We start from the raw sequence: 18,565 nt of genomic DNA, 5'->3' as shown, positions 1-18,565 counted from the left end.
GAGTCCTACATCAGGTTCCCTGCAAGGGAGGGGGAAGAGCCTGCTTCCCCCTCTGCCTGTGTCTCTGCCTCTATCTCTTTCTTTCATGAATAAATAAATAAAATCTTAAAAATATATTACCTGAACTTTTTCTGATAGAAGCTGTCAGACTCTACATTTTTCAGCCTGACATTTAAGCGACACTGAATGAATGTTTATCTGAAGTGAAGTCCCCTTGGCATTACTTGCTCTCTGCATGAATTTACATCTTTGCTTCTTATCCAACAATCAACCATTATCCCTGCTTTTTTCTTTCTTTTTGAGCTGTAGATTCTGCAAGAAAATGACCTTTCTTAAAGGGTGAACATTCCTAAGGCATTAGAAGCTAAATTTTTTTTTCCTTTGGAACTGTCATGTTCTCTATTTTAAATCTATACAAGCATGTATTAGCCTATTTAAGCCCATCAGAATGGGCATTCCATCAAACTTCAGAGACTTTATAATCTCATACATCATTTTTGGTTTTCAGTAAGATAGAAAGTTATACTAATATACTCATAAAAATCTTCTCAGTCTTCCAATCAAAGAATGTAATCAATTTCAGGAGGGCTACATGCCTCATGACCTCTCGATCAGTCCTCCAGTTGCCCAGTGGATTTCACTTTATGCTTCAGCCCAGGGTGGTTTATATTCTTTCTGACGCTTTCTCACTTGGCCAGTGAAAGCCTTCCATGCTGGCTCCTGAGCCCTCTGACACACCCACATAAGCCTTCGACAATGCTTATTCCATCTGGTATGAAAAGATGCCCCAGTTCCATATGCTTCTTGCCAGACCCAGTGTTAGAGTCACCAGATTAAGTACCACACAGGACACACATATAATGAAAACTACGTGTTCCTTATCCGAAATTCCAGTTGAATGAGGGGTTGTGTGCTTTAATTCCTCAAGTTGACAGCTGCACCTGGAAGCAGCTACATCTCCAAAGCATCCTGGCTCCCACTACAAGTGGACAGAAAGGGTGCTTGAGAGTATTTCTGGGTGTCTTGGACATTTCTTGCAGAGCTCTGTAGACCACACATAAATATAAGTTTTACCAGAGGAAACCCACTAACATGGAAAACAGAGACCAAAGTCAACAAACAGAAAAACCATCTCAGAAGCAGAAACTAGACAGGGGTGATGGGGGCACTGTGCTTGAGAATATAGGTATCATTAATATCCTTACAGAAGAGATGACATCACATCTGTGAAACATAAACAGAGTGAGCGCTATTAAAAATATCTCCCCAAAATACCCAAAACACAAAGCCTCTTAGAAATTAAAAATTATGTAACTGAAAATTTTAAAATTTCATTAAATAGATTAAAAGAAAATGTTGAAAATGCCAATGAGATAGGAAATGGGAAAGGAGAGAGGGTGGGCAGGTGACAGCACAGCAGCTCGGAGGATTTCCCAAGACTTTCTAGATTGCATCAGGCTTTTCCAAGTGGAAACAGATCTGTAGTGAACTACATCACTGTGAACACTGCAGAACAAGGAAAAAGAGAAGCTTCAAGAAAACAAGTTGGTGGCTTACTTCTCCTTTCCCTCTCTCTCAAATAAATAAATAAAACCTTTTAAAAAAAGAAATAGAAAGAATATATCTGAGATTATTACACTTAGGAGGGGTAAGTGTAAGTGTTGCTTTTTAAATCTTTCAGTTCTGGGACACCTGGGTGGCTCAGTGAGTTGAGCATCTGCCCTCCGCTTTGGTCATGATCCCAGGGTCCGGGAATCAAGTCCTGAGACAGGCTACCTGTGAGGAGCCTGCTTCTCCCTCTGCCTGTGTCTCTGCCTCTCTCTCTCTGTGTGTCTCTCATGAATAGAAAAATAAAATATATTTTTTAAAAACCTTGCAGTTCTGTGTGTGTGTGTAAGCACCAGGTAGTGATATCAATTTTTTAAAAAAGATTTATTTGACAGAGAAAGAGAGAGCACAAGCAGGGGGAAGGACAGAGGAGACGGAGAAGCAGACTTCCCAATGAGCAGGGAGCACAACGTGGGGCTTGATCCCAGGACCCTGGGGTCACGACCTGAGGCTGAAGCCAGATGTTAATCGACTGAGCCATCCAGGTGCCCCAAAATATATTCGAGTTTTTGTCAAAAACAATGTAAAAGCCACCAACTTAAAGATAGGACAATAAATGCCAAAAGAATCATCTAAGAGGGCTAAAACTGACCCTGGGAAAGGTGGTGTGCTATTTTTCATAGCACTATTGAACTACTGACCTAGTTCAGCATTCACAGGCAAAACTTCTATTAAAATAATTTTCTTAAATTAAGTTTCAGAGTCAGACTTGTAGCTGAATCATGAACAGGTTCTGAGCTTTGTGACTGTAGGTGAGGTAACCTCTGCTGTTGGATAAAACTAGCTGATCACAGATTTACTGTTATTAGGAAATGAAGCAGCTCCTATAAAGAACCTAGTACAGCACCTGGGACTGCAGGGAACCCACTCACACACGTCAATTAGTCCTTGTTGTATGATCTAGCTCCCATGAGCACTTTCCAGAAAAATATACTCCATGGGGGTACCTGGGGGGCTGTCAGTTGAGTGTCTGACTCTTAGTTTCAGCTCAGGTTGTAATCTCAGGGTAGTGGGATCAAGCTCTGTGCTTAGCAGGGAGTCTGCTTGAGATTCTCCCTCTGTCCCTCCCACCCCCACCTGTGCATGCTCTCTCTCAAATAAATAAACCTTTAAAAAAAAATGGAAAAAGACAAACATACTCCATGAAAACAAGGGAGAACATGGTGACCAGGACCCAGCAGATGGGGCCCAGGGCAGCCCAGACAGGGGACACCAGGAGGCTACTCCATGTGAACAAGAATCATTTCAGAAATTTGACCAAAACTGTGACTTTTAAAATTCTGTCAGCAAATTTAGGGCTGAATTTTGATAAATATAAAAACAAGGAAACAAACAGTTGTATGAAAAGGAAAATGTGATCTTGCTGAGCCCAGAGACCATGCAAGTGCTGTCAGGCTGTGGCATGCCCACCGGGAGGGAGTCCACTGAAGAAGCCGTGGTTGCCAGCTTGGTCAGACTCAAGTGGGCAAGAAGGAAACTGTTTTGTTATCAGCTTTGTAGAACAACTTCACATGGAGCTACAATCTTACTTGGCTGGGAAGTTAAAAAATAACTGCAAATACAAAGTACTGAAACCAACAAGGCCAATCAAAGCGAACACACTCCTTTTTGGAGGAGGGGAGGGGCCCAGAGCCCCCGGATCTGGGTGCAGAAGGAAGGCCATGTTGGAGCCCAGCCCTGCATACATGACCCACCTCAGCTGGGACAGATGGTGGGCAGGACAGCCCTGTCCATGAGAGGGTCTTGGTGGCCTCAGGGGCCCCGTCCACCCACACAGCAGACCCTGAAGGTCGGCCAGCTCTGCTCAGCAGGACTCTGAGCTGGATCAATCTCCTCCTGGACTGCAGATTGTCCACACCAAGGTGAGGCCAGCACTGGGGGCAAGGATGTGGGGCACAGAGTGCCAGGTCACAAAGCACTCACCGTGCATCCAGTTGTGGCAGAAACCTGTGCTCCCAAATTTACTGGGACAAGTACACTCTACAATTTACACTTTATGAGATGCACGTGCTATTAATACCACCCAACGTAGCTCAACCCTGGTTTTGACCATGTTCTCTAGGAGGTGGCACAAGCATGTACCCAGCCTGAGGCCTTCCCTCCCCTTTGCCTCAGGAGCCCTGACAGCTCTGCTGTTGTCCCAACTCCCTGCCCCCCTGGGTCATCAGGGAGCGTTCAGAGCTTCCCTCCCCTGTACATCTGGGAGTGGTCCTCAGCAGATACACAGGCCACCCCACCTCCTAAAGAGAACCCCAGGCCCCCAGACGCTGTCCAGACACCCCACTCACCCTCCCTGGACTCTAGTTCTAGCCCTAGCACTCAGCTGTCATGCGACTCAATGTCCTGGATCGGATTCCTCATCCAAATGGCCCTAGAAGACTGAGGTCGGCAGTGGACAGAATTTGATGGGAGCATGGGCTGGACTCTGGGTACCCTGACAAGTGGTAGGGGCTGTCTCCACTGGTCCCCATCCTGAGGCTAACTCCAGACCCAGCTCTGGACTCCTCAGCCCCATCCCAGGAGCCACAGATCAAGAGCCCTTCAAGGGCTTTCCCCAGAACTTAGCCCTAGAGAGGACTGTCCCCACCCACATTCCAGTGACCCTTCTCACAGAGCTCAGCTGGCCAGGCCCGCGGAGCAGGCTTCTTTCTCCATCTCCGTTCCATTTGGAGGCTGTGTCACTCTCACCAGCCTGCATACTCCTTGGACAACAGGGAGTGCAGCTGTTCCCAGCTCATCTGCCATAAGCAGGCCACAACCAGCCCCTCTCAGGACCCAACATCCAGCCTCAGCATCCTACCCTGAGGCCTGAGCCTGTCTGGCTCCTTCCATGGCCCACCGTGTGGCCAGGAACACACAGGCCAGAAGACACTGGCTGCATGGAGCAGCCAAGTGACAAGGAATGGGGGCTGAGCTCAGAGATGCCTCTACTTTGGGGCCAAGAGGCAGAGCCCCCAGCAGATGCCCAAGAACACCCCCAATACCTCTGGCCCTGGCTGGGGCCTCCTCTGGCCAGAAACCAAGCCCTAGGCAATGCCAGGAGCGGCACTCTGCCACACCCCTCCTGCCTCTGCCCTTTCACTGTGGGGGGTGCCTGGGGCCAGCAGGGAGAAGGGGCTGTACATCCCACAGCCTGGGGGGGGGCAGGGTGGAGGCCCCATACAGAAGAGGGAAGGGGTGGTTTCTTACAGCCTGGGAGGAACTGCAGAGATAAAAACAGAAACACCAAAATTGCCTCCTGAGGTCGTGGTTGGGGCCCAAATACATCCAAGCCACAGGCAGGACAAGCTCTGCACACAGGCAGCCCAGGCAGCAGCAGGGAGACAAGGATGTGGGGTCTGGGCCAGTTCAGGACCTGACCCCACAGGATCAGTGACATCTGGAACAGCGGTCTCAACCGTAGTATCACTGATGTCTGGGACAACCTATTCTCAGGTGTCAGCTGCCCTGTGCGTTGTAGGGCATTTATAGCAGCATTCCTAGCCTCTGTCCACTGTTGTCAGTGGGACCACCCCCAACTGAGACAACCAAGGTCTCCACATGTGGCCAGGAGCCCAACCCCTCAGCTGGCACTCACCCCAGGTGAAGCAGCTGGTGCCAGCTGCCAGCTCCCAGGAGTGTGGACCTGTGGCTTCCTGCACAGACCAGCCCATCACACCCCTGGAATCACAGCCCAGCCAAGCTGCTCACAGAGCTTTGTCTCCAGATAGCAGATCAACTTAGCATCCACTGCTCCTCTCACCCACCAGGGAAGGGTGGAGGGAGCCACGGAGCAGCCAATGCAACATGGCTGGGAGATATGGGAGCAGCCACCCAGCAGCTGCCGACACCACTGGCAGGCAGAGGCCAGGCTGAGATGCCAGGCGGAGCAGAGGCCAGACCTGGTACTAACAGGGCACAGTCCCCTCCACCTCAAGAGGCCTCACCACTGCACCATGGCACCTTTGCCCTCGCGCCCCCAAATGAGGAAACCCAAAACCCAGGAAGGATGCCTGTGACCCTAGCTGGGGGCCTAACAGGGCCCTTGGGCCCTCTCAGGTGACTGGGCTGGCAGGGTGCTCTGGCTGTCCTGGTTCCCAGCCCCCACCACAGGGGCTGCTGGGAGCCCAACTGCTGGCCCTCAGCAGCTGCATGCGGAAGCAGGCCTGCACCTTCCATGGTATCAGGTCTCCTCCAGATCATAGCCAGCTTCACACTCCTCACTGTCCATCATACACAGCCCCTCCGTGTGCTATGTCCCCTGACAGAAAGGGACCCAGTGCAGCCCAGTGAGTAGAAGCCTGCTTACCCAGCTGGCTAGCTGCCATGCACAGGGCAGGCGCCTGCCTGGCTCACTGAAACATGGGGTGAGCAACATAGTCTGTGCCATTCCAGAGAAACTGCTGGGTAGCCCACGTGGCAGGCCTCCCCAAGACCTGCCTAACTGGCAGAGAACTCAACCCTGTTCCCAGACATGTTTCTGTGACAAGACAGAAAATCCCCACAGCCTGGGGAGAAGTGGTGTTGCCCTTATGGGTGGAGGGGATCCAGGAAAGGTACCAGCATCAGGATGCTGGGATGACTCAGACCTATCCTTTAACTCTGCCACCAGGAAGCAGGGCAGAGGCTGGAGAACAGCCTCTACCATGTTCATGGCTCTGACCAAGCTCCCCTGCTTGCAGCCCACCCTCACCAAGCCTGGATGTGGAGATCCACTGGTCTACACAGATGCTCCAGGGCTCCTCCAATTCCACAAACAGCATTCGTTTCTCAGCCACCCCCAACCCTGAACCTGCCAGAGGACACCCTCCCAGCCATCCTTTCCTATCAGCCCCCAGCCAGGGTCCCATGAGGGGGCAAAAGCCAAGGAACCCAAAGGAGACCAGTGGTCCCCAGTCCTCGCTGAGCAGGACATCTCAGGCAGCCATTTGAGGTCTGGGTCTGTGGGGCACTGCTGCCCCCCTCCCTGTTCCCTCTCATAGTCTGGCCCCCTAGGCCCCCAGCACTGTCCCCTGGTGCTTCTGCCATCAGAGGCTTAAGAGTCTGACTCCTCCTGTAGAAGACAGTACATGAGAGTGGGCCTGGGCCTCTGTCTACAGCTGTTCTGACATCATATTAGTAAATGAGGAGCCTGTCACTCCTGTGGGCTCAGCTCCAGAATAAGAGTCTTCTCAGGGAAGGGATCCCTATCTGCATCCTGGGGCTCTTGTGTCTCCTAGGAAACTGGAGGTTGGCACCAGCATCCATCCCAAGACAGGTGACACTTAGGCAGCAGGGGATACAGGACAGTCAGGGACAGAGGAGTTCCAGAACATTTATTACAGTGGGTTGCCAGCAGTAATAGGTCAGGGGAGAGGAGCACTAGATTCATTTGCCTTTCAGGTAGATCTTGGGGGTCTGCCAACCTGCAGGGGCTTCCTTCAGGCCTGCCTTCAGCCAGATACGCCTCAGGTCTCTCTCGAACTTGATCTGCGGGCACAGGAAGGGACAATGGACTGGTCGATCTGTAGCACAGTCACACATTTCCATCCCAGGTTGAAAGGCTCGCGCTTACCTGCTTCCGTCTTAGGCGTCCTTCTCGGACCTTCCGCCGCAGGAACCGGGTCCTCTTGACTAGCTTACGGTACTTGTGATGGTTCATCTTTCGCCGGCGAATCTTCAGCACATTTTTGCACTGCATCTGGGGAGCATCCCAGACCTCCTCCATCCCCTTCTCAGCCCCCTGGCCCACCTGGCTAGGCGGACACTCATAGAGTTGGGATGGAGCCAGGGTCCCTGGGGCCCTGGCCTCTAGTCTGGGTAGGAGGTAGTGGGCGCTCAGCCAGCTCTCCAGGGGGCTGATAGACATCTTCCTAGGGACCAGCATCTCCTCAAGCTCCAGCTGGAACCTCTTCCCAGGGATGGAGGCAACTCCACTTGGGCGGGCTGGCTGTGTGCTGTAGCAGGGCCTGCAGGCTCGCCTGCCCAGCAGCCCCGAGGCCGGCCAGGGCCGACTGCAGCCTGCAGAACAGGGAAAGGCACAGTTACCACCCAAGCAGCGATGCTAGGGCTGAGCCCAGCCACCGCGGCTGGGGAGCAGCGCTGTCCACACGGAGGGGGATGCCCCGCACCTTGTTCCCTGCAGGAACTCACGCTGCCGTTCTCAAGCCCAGGCCTTCCCTTTTTGCTACTTGGTTGTTGGCTGGCCCACCTCCAGTGGGACGCACGGGCAGGTTGAGGGCGGGGGAAGGGGGGGCAGGGACTCCTCGCTCCACATTCCTAAAGCAGGGTGCCTCTACACCCCGGGGTCCCTTACCTGCCCGAGGAACAGCCCTCAGCAGCGGGGTCAGGCGCACCAGGAGCATGGTCCGTGGTTGTGGGGACCCCAGGCGCTCCAGGGGCTGCAATATAGGCAATGTAGGTGAGCGAGGGGTTACGCGGGGCGGCCGGGTTCCTGCCCGTCACCCTCATCACCTTGTCCCGCCGCGGCTCTGACTGCACCTGGAGCCTCCGCAGCCGACCCTCACGAGCCTCGGCGCCCGCCCAGGGACCCGCCTTGGGCGCACGGCCGTCAGGGCTTGCAGGCCCCGAGGCGGCGGTCCCCGTCCTAGCCCGGCCTCACTCGAGCGGCCCCGCAGCCGCGGTCTCCCGCAGACCCTACCCCCACCTAGCCCGGGGACCTGACACTGACCACTCCGGCGCCGACTTCAGGCACTTCCGGTCCTTCCCCAAACCGGCCCCCGGCCTCGCGTGCGACCCCCTCCTCCCAGCGCCCCCTGGCGCCCTCACGGCGTCCGACTCCGCGGCGGTGCAGGTCCAGCCGGGCCCAGATAGCGGCGGTTTCCGGCCAGAGGGGCGGCCCTCTCCGCCCACAGCCCGCAGCCTCAGCCTCTCCCTTATGGCGGCGAGGAAACTACATTTCCCATAAGATGCCCTGTGCGCCTGTGCAGTAAAGCCTCGCATCACGACCGACCAATCCGAGGCAGGCGGACGTGGCGTTGGCCCAGCGACGGAAAGAGTTCTCGGGGAGCCGACAGCGGCTGGTGAGCGAACGGCCTGGATCCCATATCCAGGGTCAAGAGGAGCCCCGCGGGAGGCGCCGGGGGTGCATGGAGAACATGGCGCTTTTGAAGGCCGAGAGCTCCTCTCCTGTGCCAGCGGGAGGACACCCAAAGACCGCAGGCAGCCCGGGTGTAGCTCCCCAGGATGTACCCCGCCAGCTGTCTTGCTAAGGTCGGCGTGGACAGTGGACCTCCGCCCCAGGGACTTGACTGCGGGCGCCCCGACCTCCCAGGAGGTGTCGCTAGGATTCCCAAGCAGCAAGGCCTCCACCCTCCCTCCCTCCGGGCATTTTACCGGCAGGTCACCGGAACGAGTGAGCCCCCTGGACCCACCGCCCTCGCCTTTCCTGGGGCCCACGCCCCAGCTGCCCTCCCAGCCGCCACCTACCCGACCCACACTTGCTGTCCTTCAGGACTAAGAGGATTGCAGGACCATTTTGTCCTTCCCCGACCCTCCCTCCGTGAGGGCCCAGAAAGTGGCGTTTGTCTGGCAGCAGACATGGCTCAAGCTCATCACGAGCCTCGGTGGAAGAGCAGTCCAGCACTCAATGAGACGAGAGCCGGGACTACAGGGCGTGCACAGGAACGAGCAAGCAGAACAAACCACACATTTCTGAACCTTCCGAATGTCCTGAGTAGAGAGAATTGTGTTTATTTAATCACGTAAAATGCATATATAGGAAACCTCTATTTGGGAGCTGGTGGCCTGCACACAGCATCGCACAGATAAAAATATACGACTTTCAACACAGATCTAAATACCTTCACATTTTAAAAATCAGAATTCTCTACACAAGTTTTAAGCTGACAGAATTCAAGTTCTGAGTTTTCATATATAGCTTTAACTTGTATTAAACACATGTTTATTTACAGGGCGGATAGAGAATAAGGGGCTATTAAGGCCATTTTCTCATCGTGAAACACTGCAAAATATGTACAGAAGTACAACCTAATATAGGCAAAGGTTCTAAAAGTCATTTTCTTGGTTTAACGTAATTGAGTATTGGTATGGGAGTAAAGACACAGCCTGTCATTAGCACCAAGCCACACCACTAGGATGTACGTGTCCGCTTCCACATCCAGCTGCCACAGGGCTGGCTGCTGAGGTGGGCCCTGTGCTGGCACCGGTGTGTACCGTGCCCAGGCCGGCCTAAAGGGCACCTCGCCGGCCTCTTGATTCCATCTCCAAAATCACGAGGTCCAGAGTTAACAGCCATTTCCAAAAAGAGTCACACACCACAAGGCAGTCATGCCCTGCCTGGTGTGCACACCAAGGATCAGAGGGCAGTGCTCTGGGAGCCCAGCACCTCACCTCCGATGCCTGCTGTGACCAGGGTGATCCCGCTCGTAGCGATGACCTGTTCGCTCGTAAGACCGAGAACGCTCCCTTCGCTGATCTCTATAGTAATGACTTTTTTTCTTATATTTCCCAGAATTATCTGCCCGCTCCCGTGAGTGGCTTCGAGAGCGAGAGGAGCTCCGGCTCCGGGATTTGTGTGGTTTCTGGGTGGGGTACTTGCAGTCCTTAGACTTCCGGTAGCTCCTCACCTTGGAGCCCTTGTACGGAGCACCTCTGTGTGCCTGTCTCGGTGGGGAGTCACTCCTGCTCCGTGAGCGGCTCTGAGACTTGGACCCACCAGACGTGGAGCCACTGTCACTTTTTCTGTGAGGAAGGACAAGCACCACCAAGTAGGTGACCATTCACCCCAACCACCTCCGGCAGCCACATCACCAGCCACCCTGGGGAAAACATCCCCTTGCCAGGTGCAGCCCCACCCCCCAACCAGGGGAGCTCTGGGCAGCAAGCACATACCTCCTCTTAGGAGAAGCAGATCGTGATGGGGACCTTGAGTAGCTCTGCTCACGACTGCCGCTCCGACTTCGACTCCCTCGCCCCTTTGGCAAGCTGAGAACACAGTGGGAGCAGTTACAGGCTTGAAGTCTCTATAGCCCACCCTGAAGGCCTGCTTGGGATGCATGGGTACTCACCCATTTACTGGGCTGTCAGCCTTGATCTTCTTCACGCCATCCGTTTTCCTCTTGGCGTTTCTCACAGAGAGCGGGGAAGCTTTGTTTCCTTTCCCTTCTTTGGGGGATTCTGCTAGACCAAATACAGAAAGTTTAAAACCTGACCATCAGGGAAAAAAAAAAAAAAACCTGACCATCAGGAACCTGTTGTGATAGAAAACATATTAGCACAGCAAGACACCACCACTAATATGGGATGTAAGGAGACTCCCTGGTCGTGGCCTGGGACTCAGAACCTAACCACGCACCCAAAAGACACAGACACAGATAAGCCACCTGTCTCCCTCGCTTTCTCTCAGGGACTGGGGACATGCTACAACCCAACAAAATAATCTACTACCCCAGATTTATAAAAATTTTCATCAGAAAATAAGCTAATTAGGTGGGCTGGATTAAAAAAAGGATTTTGGAAAGCCTGTCCACGTCCCTTGCTAATGAAAATATAAAAATAAGGTATGCCTGGCTGGCTCAGTTGGGGTGCATGCAATTCTTTTTTTTTTTTTTTTTTTTTTTTAACTTTTATTTATTTATGATAGTCACAGAGAGAGAGAGAGAGAGGCAGAGACACAGGCAGAGGGAGAAGCAGGCTCCATGCACTGGGAGCCCGACGTGGGATTCGATCCCGGGTCTCCAGGATCGTGCCCCGGGCCAAAGGCAGGAGCCAAACCGCTGCGCCACCCAGGGATCCCATGCAATTCTTGATCTCAGGCTTTTAAGTTCAAGCTTGACACTGGGTGTAAAGATTACTTAAAAGTAAAATCCTGGGGCGCCTGCCTAGGTGCCTCAGTCAGTTAAGCATCTGCCTTCAAATTGGTCATGATCCTAGGGTCCTGGGATCAATCCCCACGTCAGGCTCCCTGCTCATTGGGGAGCCTGCCTCTCCCTCTCCCTCTGCCACCCCTCATGGCACATGCTCTCATACTGTCAAATCAATTAAGTCTTGAAAATAAAATATAAAAACGAAAACTTTAGGAGCGCCCCCTCACTTCACAGATCAACAAATGTCTGCTGGGGACCGTGGTTCCTGCCGAGTGCTCAGGCTAGCAGACACACAATTCCAAGAGAAATCTGGAGGAAAGGAGGGCCCCACATCCTTACACTCATGCTCACCGAGCTTGGGGGCAGGTGAGAACCCTGAAGCATTGTCCAGAGCCTGGGTGCTAGTAGGCAGCAGGCCTCTAGCTTGTGCCTTGGCCTCTTCAATGGCATGCCTTCTCTTCTCTACTTCACTTTCAAGGTGTGTCAGATCAACCTGTGGGAGTCAAAATCCAAAAAGATTCAGAACCAGGTACTTCTAGGTAACACAAATGCTTATGTTACATGAAAAAACATAGAACCTTTTTCCGAGTATAAAGCTGAAGGATTTTTAAGCAGATTTCTTGAATTTCTTCTTCAGTTGCTCCAAACAAAAGAAACCAATGGGGACGATTGGGCAAAGGGATCTGTAAACACAAATATCATCACTTTAATACTTTTTTTCATGGCCACGAAGATTCTTCGGGCAATAAAAAACAAGCCTTTCTGGTCACCCAGAAGCAGGCTTTTTATTGGCATTGATGCACATAATCTGAAGAACACTACATAGAAGTTTACTGAAGGCTGGAGAAAGAATCAGACCAGGATCCCCTGTGGTGGCACAACACTGACCTCCAGTGTCCGGGCAGCAAGATAAATGCAAGCACAGGCAATGCTCTCAGGCTGGAACCTCACGAACACATCTGTGCGTAGGCTGTCATTCATGTAATTCCTGAAAACCAAATGCAGGAAAGACTGCAACGCCCCGGACACCCCCAGGATACCCGTGCGCGTCATCTAGATAAGATCACTACTCTATGCAGTCTACTCCTAGGCTTAGAGCTACACAGTCCTGTGAGGCTCAGGATTCCTGGAGAGACATTCTAACTGCTTTTTGCGAATACAGGACAGGAAAACAGGGAATTTACTGGAAAAAAAATCTAAAAAGCTGGCTGAATGTCAGACAACACATGTTGCTATGAAAGAGAACCGACTTTAACTTTACTTTTCCCTCAACTTCTGGCTGTTCTCGTGCAAAGCACAATGCCTCAGAGAGAAAATGTCTACTGTAGTGGTTGAAATGTACTTGATGAATATCTAAATGCTCAAAATCCATAGTGCAGAGAAACATGCAAACTCAAATGAATGGGCTGAGCAGGCAGCCTGCGAGGGCTCTTCTGAGACAAGCCGTCCTCTTGCATCTCTTTTCCTTGAAGAGGCGCTCAGGGCTTGGCCCTTCTCCTTCCATGAGTCCACTTGGAAAGGGAAAACACCCTCGGGCGCATGGGGACATCATGCAGAGGAAGGCTCAATGCCCAAAGGGAAGTCCTCTTCTCAGGTTTATCAAAGAACGGTTTCCAAATTGTCCCATTTCAATAACGAGTCTTAAAATGAACATTCATAAAATCAGACAAAAGCAATAAAACACTACAAGTTTCATCATAATCAATACATTTAAAACATTACTTTAGAAGATATAAAAATACAAAACATTTGCATGTTTAAAAAGCTTAAGGATTTTAAAATTGGCTACGTTTTCAACATTTTCCTTTAAAAATATGTCTAAGATTTAACAGACCAAAATCAGATCTCATATTAATTTCATCATTATTGCAAAAACAACACATTAATTCCATGAGAAAACAGTCAAACAGAGCATACATTTGTTGCTCCTAACATACCCCACTATGGCAACCCTTAGAGTCAGGCCACACCCACAGGGTAGCCAAGTTGGCTGTGTGATTTGATAAACCCCCACCCCAACCCTGGTAACTTTGCCCTAAACCCTGGAGAAGGTGATACACAAACCCACTCAGACTTCTCAGTGATATATTCAACATATGCCAGCTAGGGGCACCTGGCTCTGGAAGTTCTTGCTCCAGGCATCAAGAGATAATCAAGGAAAAAAACCTACATAATGGCACCAAGGCCATAGGTCTCAGAGCATTGCAAGTGAACAGTTCAAACACTTCATAAACATAAGCATCAGTAACTTTTTTGGTTCTAATATTCAATACTCAAATAGTAATAACATTAATCTATTAACTTTTAAATCCTAAAAACAAAACAAATGAATTCCTTGAGATGTATATTTAAACTTATTGCTTATCTAAGTTACAATATAAAAAGTGTCCATGAAATAATTTAAAGATGCACACCTTTTACTAGAATGTATCAACACTTAGCTGCTGAAAAGAGCAACTTTAGGACTTCCAGGAATAATGCCATAATCCCACACTGAAGTCTGAATTCCCATCAGCCAATTCTTACAGCTTTCCATAGAAATTTTTTTAAGAGAAAGGTACTGCATCTTTATTGCACAGGTACAGCAGTTTTAAAGGGACAAATTTCAAGTCAAGACAGTTAACTCTAATCAATACAATTACCAAAGCACGACAGAGGATTAACAAGAAGCACAACCGTCAGAGAACCACAGCAGCAGTCGGCCAGCACTATACTATCGTGCGCATACCACCATCTAGAGCCAGCCTTCGGTGGAGAGCCTGCACTGGATTGGCTGAGGACGGCCGCTGTCCCTGCACCAAAGCGCTTGGACAGTAGAGGAGAAGTCTTAGTCACTTACCCTCAGAGGCTACCCTTTGATTGAAAGAGTACAGAAAAGAAAAGTCAAAATAGGTTCTCTATTAGATATGGCATAGCACCAGACAATTCAGGCAGCAAAAATATGACCCTTACAGACTTAACTCCGTGGGAAAAAATTCACAAAGTACCCAGCACTGACTATTACTTTAGGCTTCATTTCTAACATATGCATTGTTAATACTGGTCCCCAGAAAAACTTTACCCTAACCCTCTTTCTCCCACAGGATTGTAATAAGAAGCAGTTAGAAGCAACTTCAAAGAAGATAATAAAGTCACTACATCGACGTTGGCACCTGTGGGAAAGATCCCGATATGCCAAGTCAACAGTCCCCAAAGGGAAGCCCAGTGAATGCTCTCCTGGAAGGTCGGGGGAGGGTATGGGCCACCTTACCGTTATACTAGTGGCTGATACTTTGGGAGGCTGGTTAGAATTTACACTGCAGGAACACTGGGCACTCAGACAACTCAAGCCCACAACCAAGTCATGGGACTGACTACCCACTGCCCAAGTGCCTCAAATCAACATATTCCTGCACTGCCCTTGCTGGTCTCATAAAACAAGCAAGGAAGGTCAACTCACCATGAGGTCTGGACCAGGTGCTGGTTACGCTCACACTCTAACACCTGAAGGTACATAACGATTATCTGGAAGATACAGGTCAGGTAGTTATTACCAAAAACCTCGAGAACCCAAAATTCAGATCTTGAGAGCGTCCATGCAGTAAATATGAGCCTCATGCTAGATCCCAGAGGTGACTCCTGGTCATATGCCTGGTGCACAGCTCAGCTGGAGGGGAGTTTTTGCTGACAGGCCCCACTACCTGCTTTCCAACCCAGGCACCACAAAAGCATGTGAGGACCAGGCTGCACTCACAGCAAAGGCAGCCGCACTTTTTCATGGCCATCACAAGGCAGATGCTCATTCTCATCTTCGACATAGTTTCCATCAGTGAGATTAGCTTGTCTTAAACATCTCTGTACCCTAGTCACCACCTTACACAAAATATGGTGTAAAAATACTTCAGCAAATTTTTAAAAAGCTCTAAAATCTATGTTAACTTATCAAGAATTTGATTTGATGTCAGAAAGTCAAACAAGCAAGAGAGAAAATAATACGAAGAAATTCACCAATAAAAAACAAATAAAAGCAAAGACGCAAATTGCAATCTTTTCTTTAAAAAAAAAATTTATGTGTGTCGCATTAAAAGCTCCCATGGTACTATATAGGAGCCATCCTCAACTGTCATGTGCTGCAAAGCTGCTTTAGTTAATTTAGAAATAAAGGGTTCAGAATCCTTCTAATTCCCCCACTAAAGAAAACAGCAACTTTAGAAAATTAGTTGTTGAGGAAAAAAAACAGAAACTGACAGATCTCATTTTTACAAATTCATCACTATTTTTGAAAGCTCAAACTCAAAAGATTCCGTTTCCAAAGCTCTTGAAAACATACTAGTAAAATTAACAGGTAGTATAAAGGCAATTAACAAGTAAGAAACTTTCAGACTTTAGATATAAATTGGAAAACCAAGTCAGGAACACATTTAATCCTCTTCAGAATTTTCAATCTTGGTGAGAACGGAGCAGTCAGGTGGGCTCACGTGGCAGCTGGGCCACATACCCACCTTGTGAGGGTGCTTCACGTGGACACAGAAACCCAGCTCTTTGAGAACTCGTCTTTCTGCTTTTATAATCTGATTCTTTAAATTAACATAATCTTGATCCAACAGTAGAGGCACAGGTTTCCTACACAGACAAAGCACATGTCTACATAAGGGTCAAATAAAACAATGTCTTTTGAATCCCAATTACCTCCAAATGGTGAAAATCCACTGTAAATATAATATAGCTGTAGCTAGTTCACTTTGTTTCCTTTAACCAGAGAATCTTCCTAAAACCCCAGAGCTAACTTGATTATCCATTTTCAATACTTTTCCTTACAAGCAACAAACACAGAGCATAAGATTTCACGATCTCATCATACAAGTACTAATCTCACTTTACCTGACTCAAGACACAAATGTATCTGTTATAAGTGAATGGAAAACCACAGTACCAACAATGTAGGATATTTAAACAGCCTAAAACTCTATTTTCCAAAAGGCTTCCATGACCTTGAGGAGTATAAAGTTTGGGTTGTCTAGACAGTGGTTCTCAACCAGGAGCAATTTGCTATCTCCGGGCCAAGTCTGGAGACATTTCTGGCTGTCACAACTGAGAGATGAACCGTTAACATCCAGTTCAGAGACCAGGGTACTGTTAACCATCCTACAATGCACAAAACAGTCCTCACAATGAAGAATCATACAGCCTAAAATGTCAATGGTGTGGAAGTTGTGAATCCAACTCTAGAACATTCGGAGACAGGCATTAGCAAACAGGGAGACCAATGTTCATAAAACCGTACCCACGGTGCCCTGCCCTTTTTACTGGGGTTCCTTCACTCATCGAACGGCATCTGCGGGGTACCTCCTGGGCAGCAGGCCTCTCCTGTACACAAGTTTAACAGCTCAAACCCTTAGTTTTGTTTCAGAAACGTTAGTGAAACTTAACCACAGAACAAGGCGACCGATATTTACAACAGCTCTGACAAAGACTCACTTTTTCTCTCTCAGATGCCGAAGGCGATGAAAAACGTTGATGACATCCCGTATCCGTCTCGGGGCCTCCTCTATCTTGGAGGCCAGGTGAACACAAGCCATTGACACGTGCTGAAATGCAAGCATGTCAACACATAGATGTGTCCCTTCCCATCATACCGGCCTCCGACGACTCAAAGAGAGCGACGGGCGCAGAGCAGGGCCTCGCATAAAGGGCCGCCGCGGCGAGAGCACTCTGAGCGCAGGCACTCAAGGACAGCACGCCACCCCGCACCACCACGCCGCTGCCCCTCCCCGACACGACAGAGCCATTACCTCCATGGAATGCTTCACAAAAGACTTGGTGTAGAAGAACCGCTGGAACAGCACCTGCCCGGTAGCCATGGCCACCTGGAAAGAAATGTTCCGTCGCTTGTAAAAGCTTCGCGGTGAAGCCTCTCGCTCCGTGCGACGAACGGAGACGCTGGCGCGCACGCTGGCAAGCCACCGGGGCCCCGCGGCCCCGCCGCCCACCCAGCCTCCCGAGAACGGCGTCGGCCGCCCGCCGCCAACAAAGGGTCCGGCCGCCTCCACAGCGCCGGCGCGGCGGTTACCTCGGCCCGTGGCTCGTGGCCGCGCCCTCACCTGCGGCAGGCGGAGCAGGATGCCGGCCGCCTGGATGAGCTCGCAGCCCACCACGCGGAGGTCGGTCTCCGTGTCGGTGTCGAGGCCGCTAGACATGGACGGCGTGAAGCGGAGCTTGTCGTCGGGCAGGAGGCAGTTCTCCAAGGTGATGAGCACCCCGGAATACAGCCGGTCCCCGATCAGCATCCCCTGCGCCCCGGGACCTGCGCTCCCCGAGCCCGGGGTGCAGGCCGCTGCCGCGGGGGCCGCCGGCCCGGGAGCCCCAGCCGCGACCGTCGCCGCCGCCGCCGCCATTTTGTACCGCCGACTCCCCTTCGGGCTTCTTCCCGGCAGGGCGGCTCCTCGCGACGCTCCACGGCCACGGCCGCCCCGCCCCTCCGCGCGTCATTGGCTCGACCTGCGGGCCGCCCGGCGCTACCTCGCCGCGATTGGCTGCGCGACCTACCCGTCAGCGTTCTGGCGGACGTCGACGCCGTAGTTCAGGACGGGCGGGGGCGGGCTCGTCACCCAGGGTGCCCCGCGGCGCCCGTGTAAAACCCGGGTCACGGCCCGACCCGGAAGCGCTACTGCTGGTGGCCCGCCGCAGGTTCCCTGAGGCTCGGGCCTACCCGGGAGGCGTCGTACCCTTTGCACGGAGAGCCGGCAGCTGGGGGAGCTCTCACCGCACAGCCCCGGCCTGTCCTGAGGTGGGGCGGGGGGTAGGTCCCCGCGACCGGGCCCGAAACCGCTCCAGGTCAGTGAGGGCACATGCGGGCGCGTGGCGGTTTTGTTTCCGCGGAGATCGCAGGCCTTGGAGGCCCCCTGGGGTGGCTGAGAGCGAGGAAGAGTTGGCGTGCGGGTAAGTTGTCCCCAGCCCATGCCCGCAGCAACGAGATGCGGTTTACCTGCGCCCACCCGGGTCCTCCCTGAGCTCACAGGGACAAGGGAGGAATAACTAAACGTCGAGTTCGAGGTTTCTGCGAAGCCTGGGTTAAGGCACGAGTGGCTCCGGACGGGCAGGAAGGGAGCTCGGACGTCGTCCCTCAGTGGGGAGCCGCTCTTGATGCCTCATCGCTTCTACCGGCCAGTCCC

At 51.5% G+C, this 18,565-nt stretch overlaps 2 protein-coding genes across 12 annotated transcripts; both read right to left on the bottom strand.

Annotated features, from left to right (window-relative positions):
• Window positions 1-6,881: 6,881 nt before the first annotated feature.
• AURKAIP1 (aurora kinase A interacting protein 1) lies at window positions 6,882-8,490 on the bottom strand. 4 transcript variants are annotated; one of them, XM_077891662.1, is made up of 4 exons: window positions 8,356-8,490; window positions 7,883-7,967; window positions 7,142-7,587; window positions 6,882-7,056 (listed from the first exon to the last, which is right to left on the bottom strand). In XM_077891662.1, the coding sequence occupies exons 2-4, from the start codon at window positions 7,929-7,931 to the stop codon at window positions 6,955-6,957; spliced, it is 597 nt and encodes a 198-aa protein (XP_077747788.1). In that variant the 5' UTR covers window positions 7,932-7,967; window positions 8,356-8,490; the 3' UTR covers window positions 6,882-6,954. The 4 variants fall into 4 exon arrangements, with proteins under 4 accessions (XP_077747788.1, XP_077747790.1, XP_077747789.1 ...); XM_077891664.1 differs by having other exon boundaries at window positions 8,258-8,391; XM_077891663.1 differs by having other exon boundaries at window positions 8,252-8,370.
• Window positions 8,491-9,254: 764 nt separating this feature from the next.
• CCNL2 (cyclin L2) lies at window positions 9,255-17,972 on the bottom strand. 8 transcript variants are annotated; one of them, XM_077891655.1, is made up of 11 exons: window positions 17,495-17,813; window positions 17,186-17,260; window positions 16,872-16,981; window positions 15,896-16,016; window positions 14,854-14,918; window positions 12,303-12,402; window positions 11,993-12,097; window positions 11,766-11,907; window positions 10,617-10,728; window positions 10,441-10,533; window positions 9,255-10,290 (listed from the first exon to the last, which is right to left on the bottom strand). In XM_077891655.1, exons 1-11 carry the CDS (start codon window positions 17,786-17,788, stop codon window positions 9,936-9,938), a joined length of 1,572 nt encoding a protein of 523 aa, XP_077747781.1. In that variant the 5' UTR covers window positions 17,789-17,813; the 3' UTR covers window positions 9,255-9,935. The 8 variants fall into 8 exon arrangements, 6 of the variants coding, with proteins under 6 accessions (XP_077747781.1, XP_077747783.1, XP_077747786.1 ...); XM_077891657.1 differs by having other exon boundaries at window positions 10,617-10,725; window positions 17,495-17,803; XM_077891660.1 differs by lacking the exons at window positions 14,854-14,918; window positions 15,896-16,016; window positions 16,872-16,981; window positions 17,186-17,260; window positions 17,495-17,813 and adding an exon at window positions 14,143-14,258.
• Between the last annotated feature and the right edge of the window lie 593 nt (window positions 17,973-18,565).

This window comes from Canis aureus, chromosome 3, assembly GCF_053574225.1.
Source record: "Canis aureus isolate CA01 chromosome 3, VMU_Caureus_v.1.0, whole genome shotgun sequence".
Taxonomy (NCBI): Eukaryota; Metazoa; Chordata; class Mammalia; order Carnivora; family Canidae; genus Canis; species Canis aureus.
The sequence above is the reverse complement of the archived record's forward strand: the minus strand, read 5'-3'. Positions and strand labels throughout refer to the sequence as shown.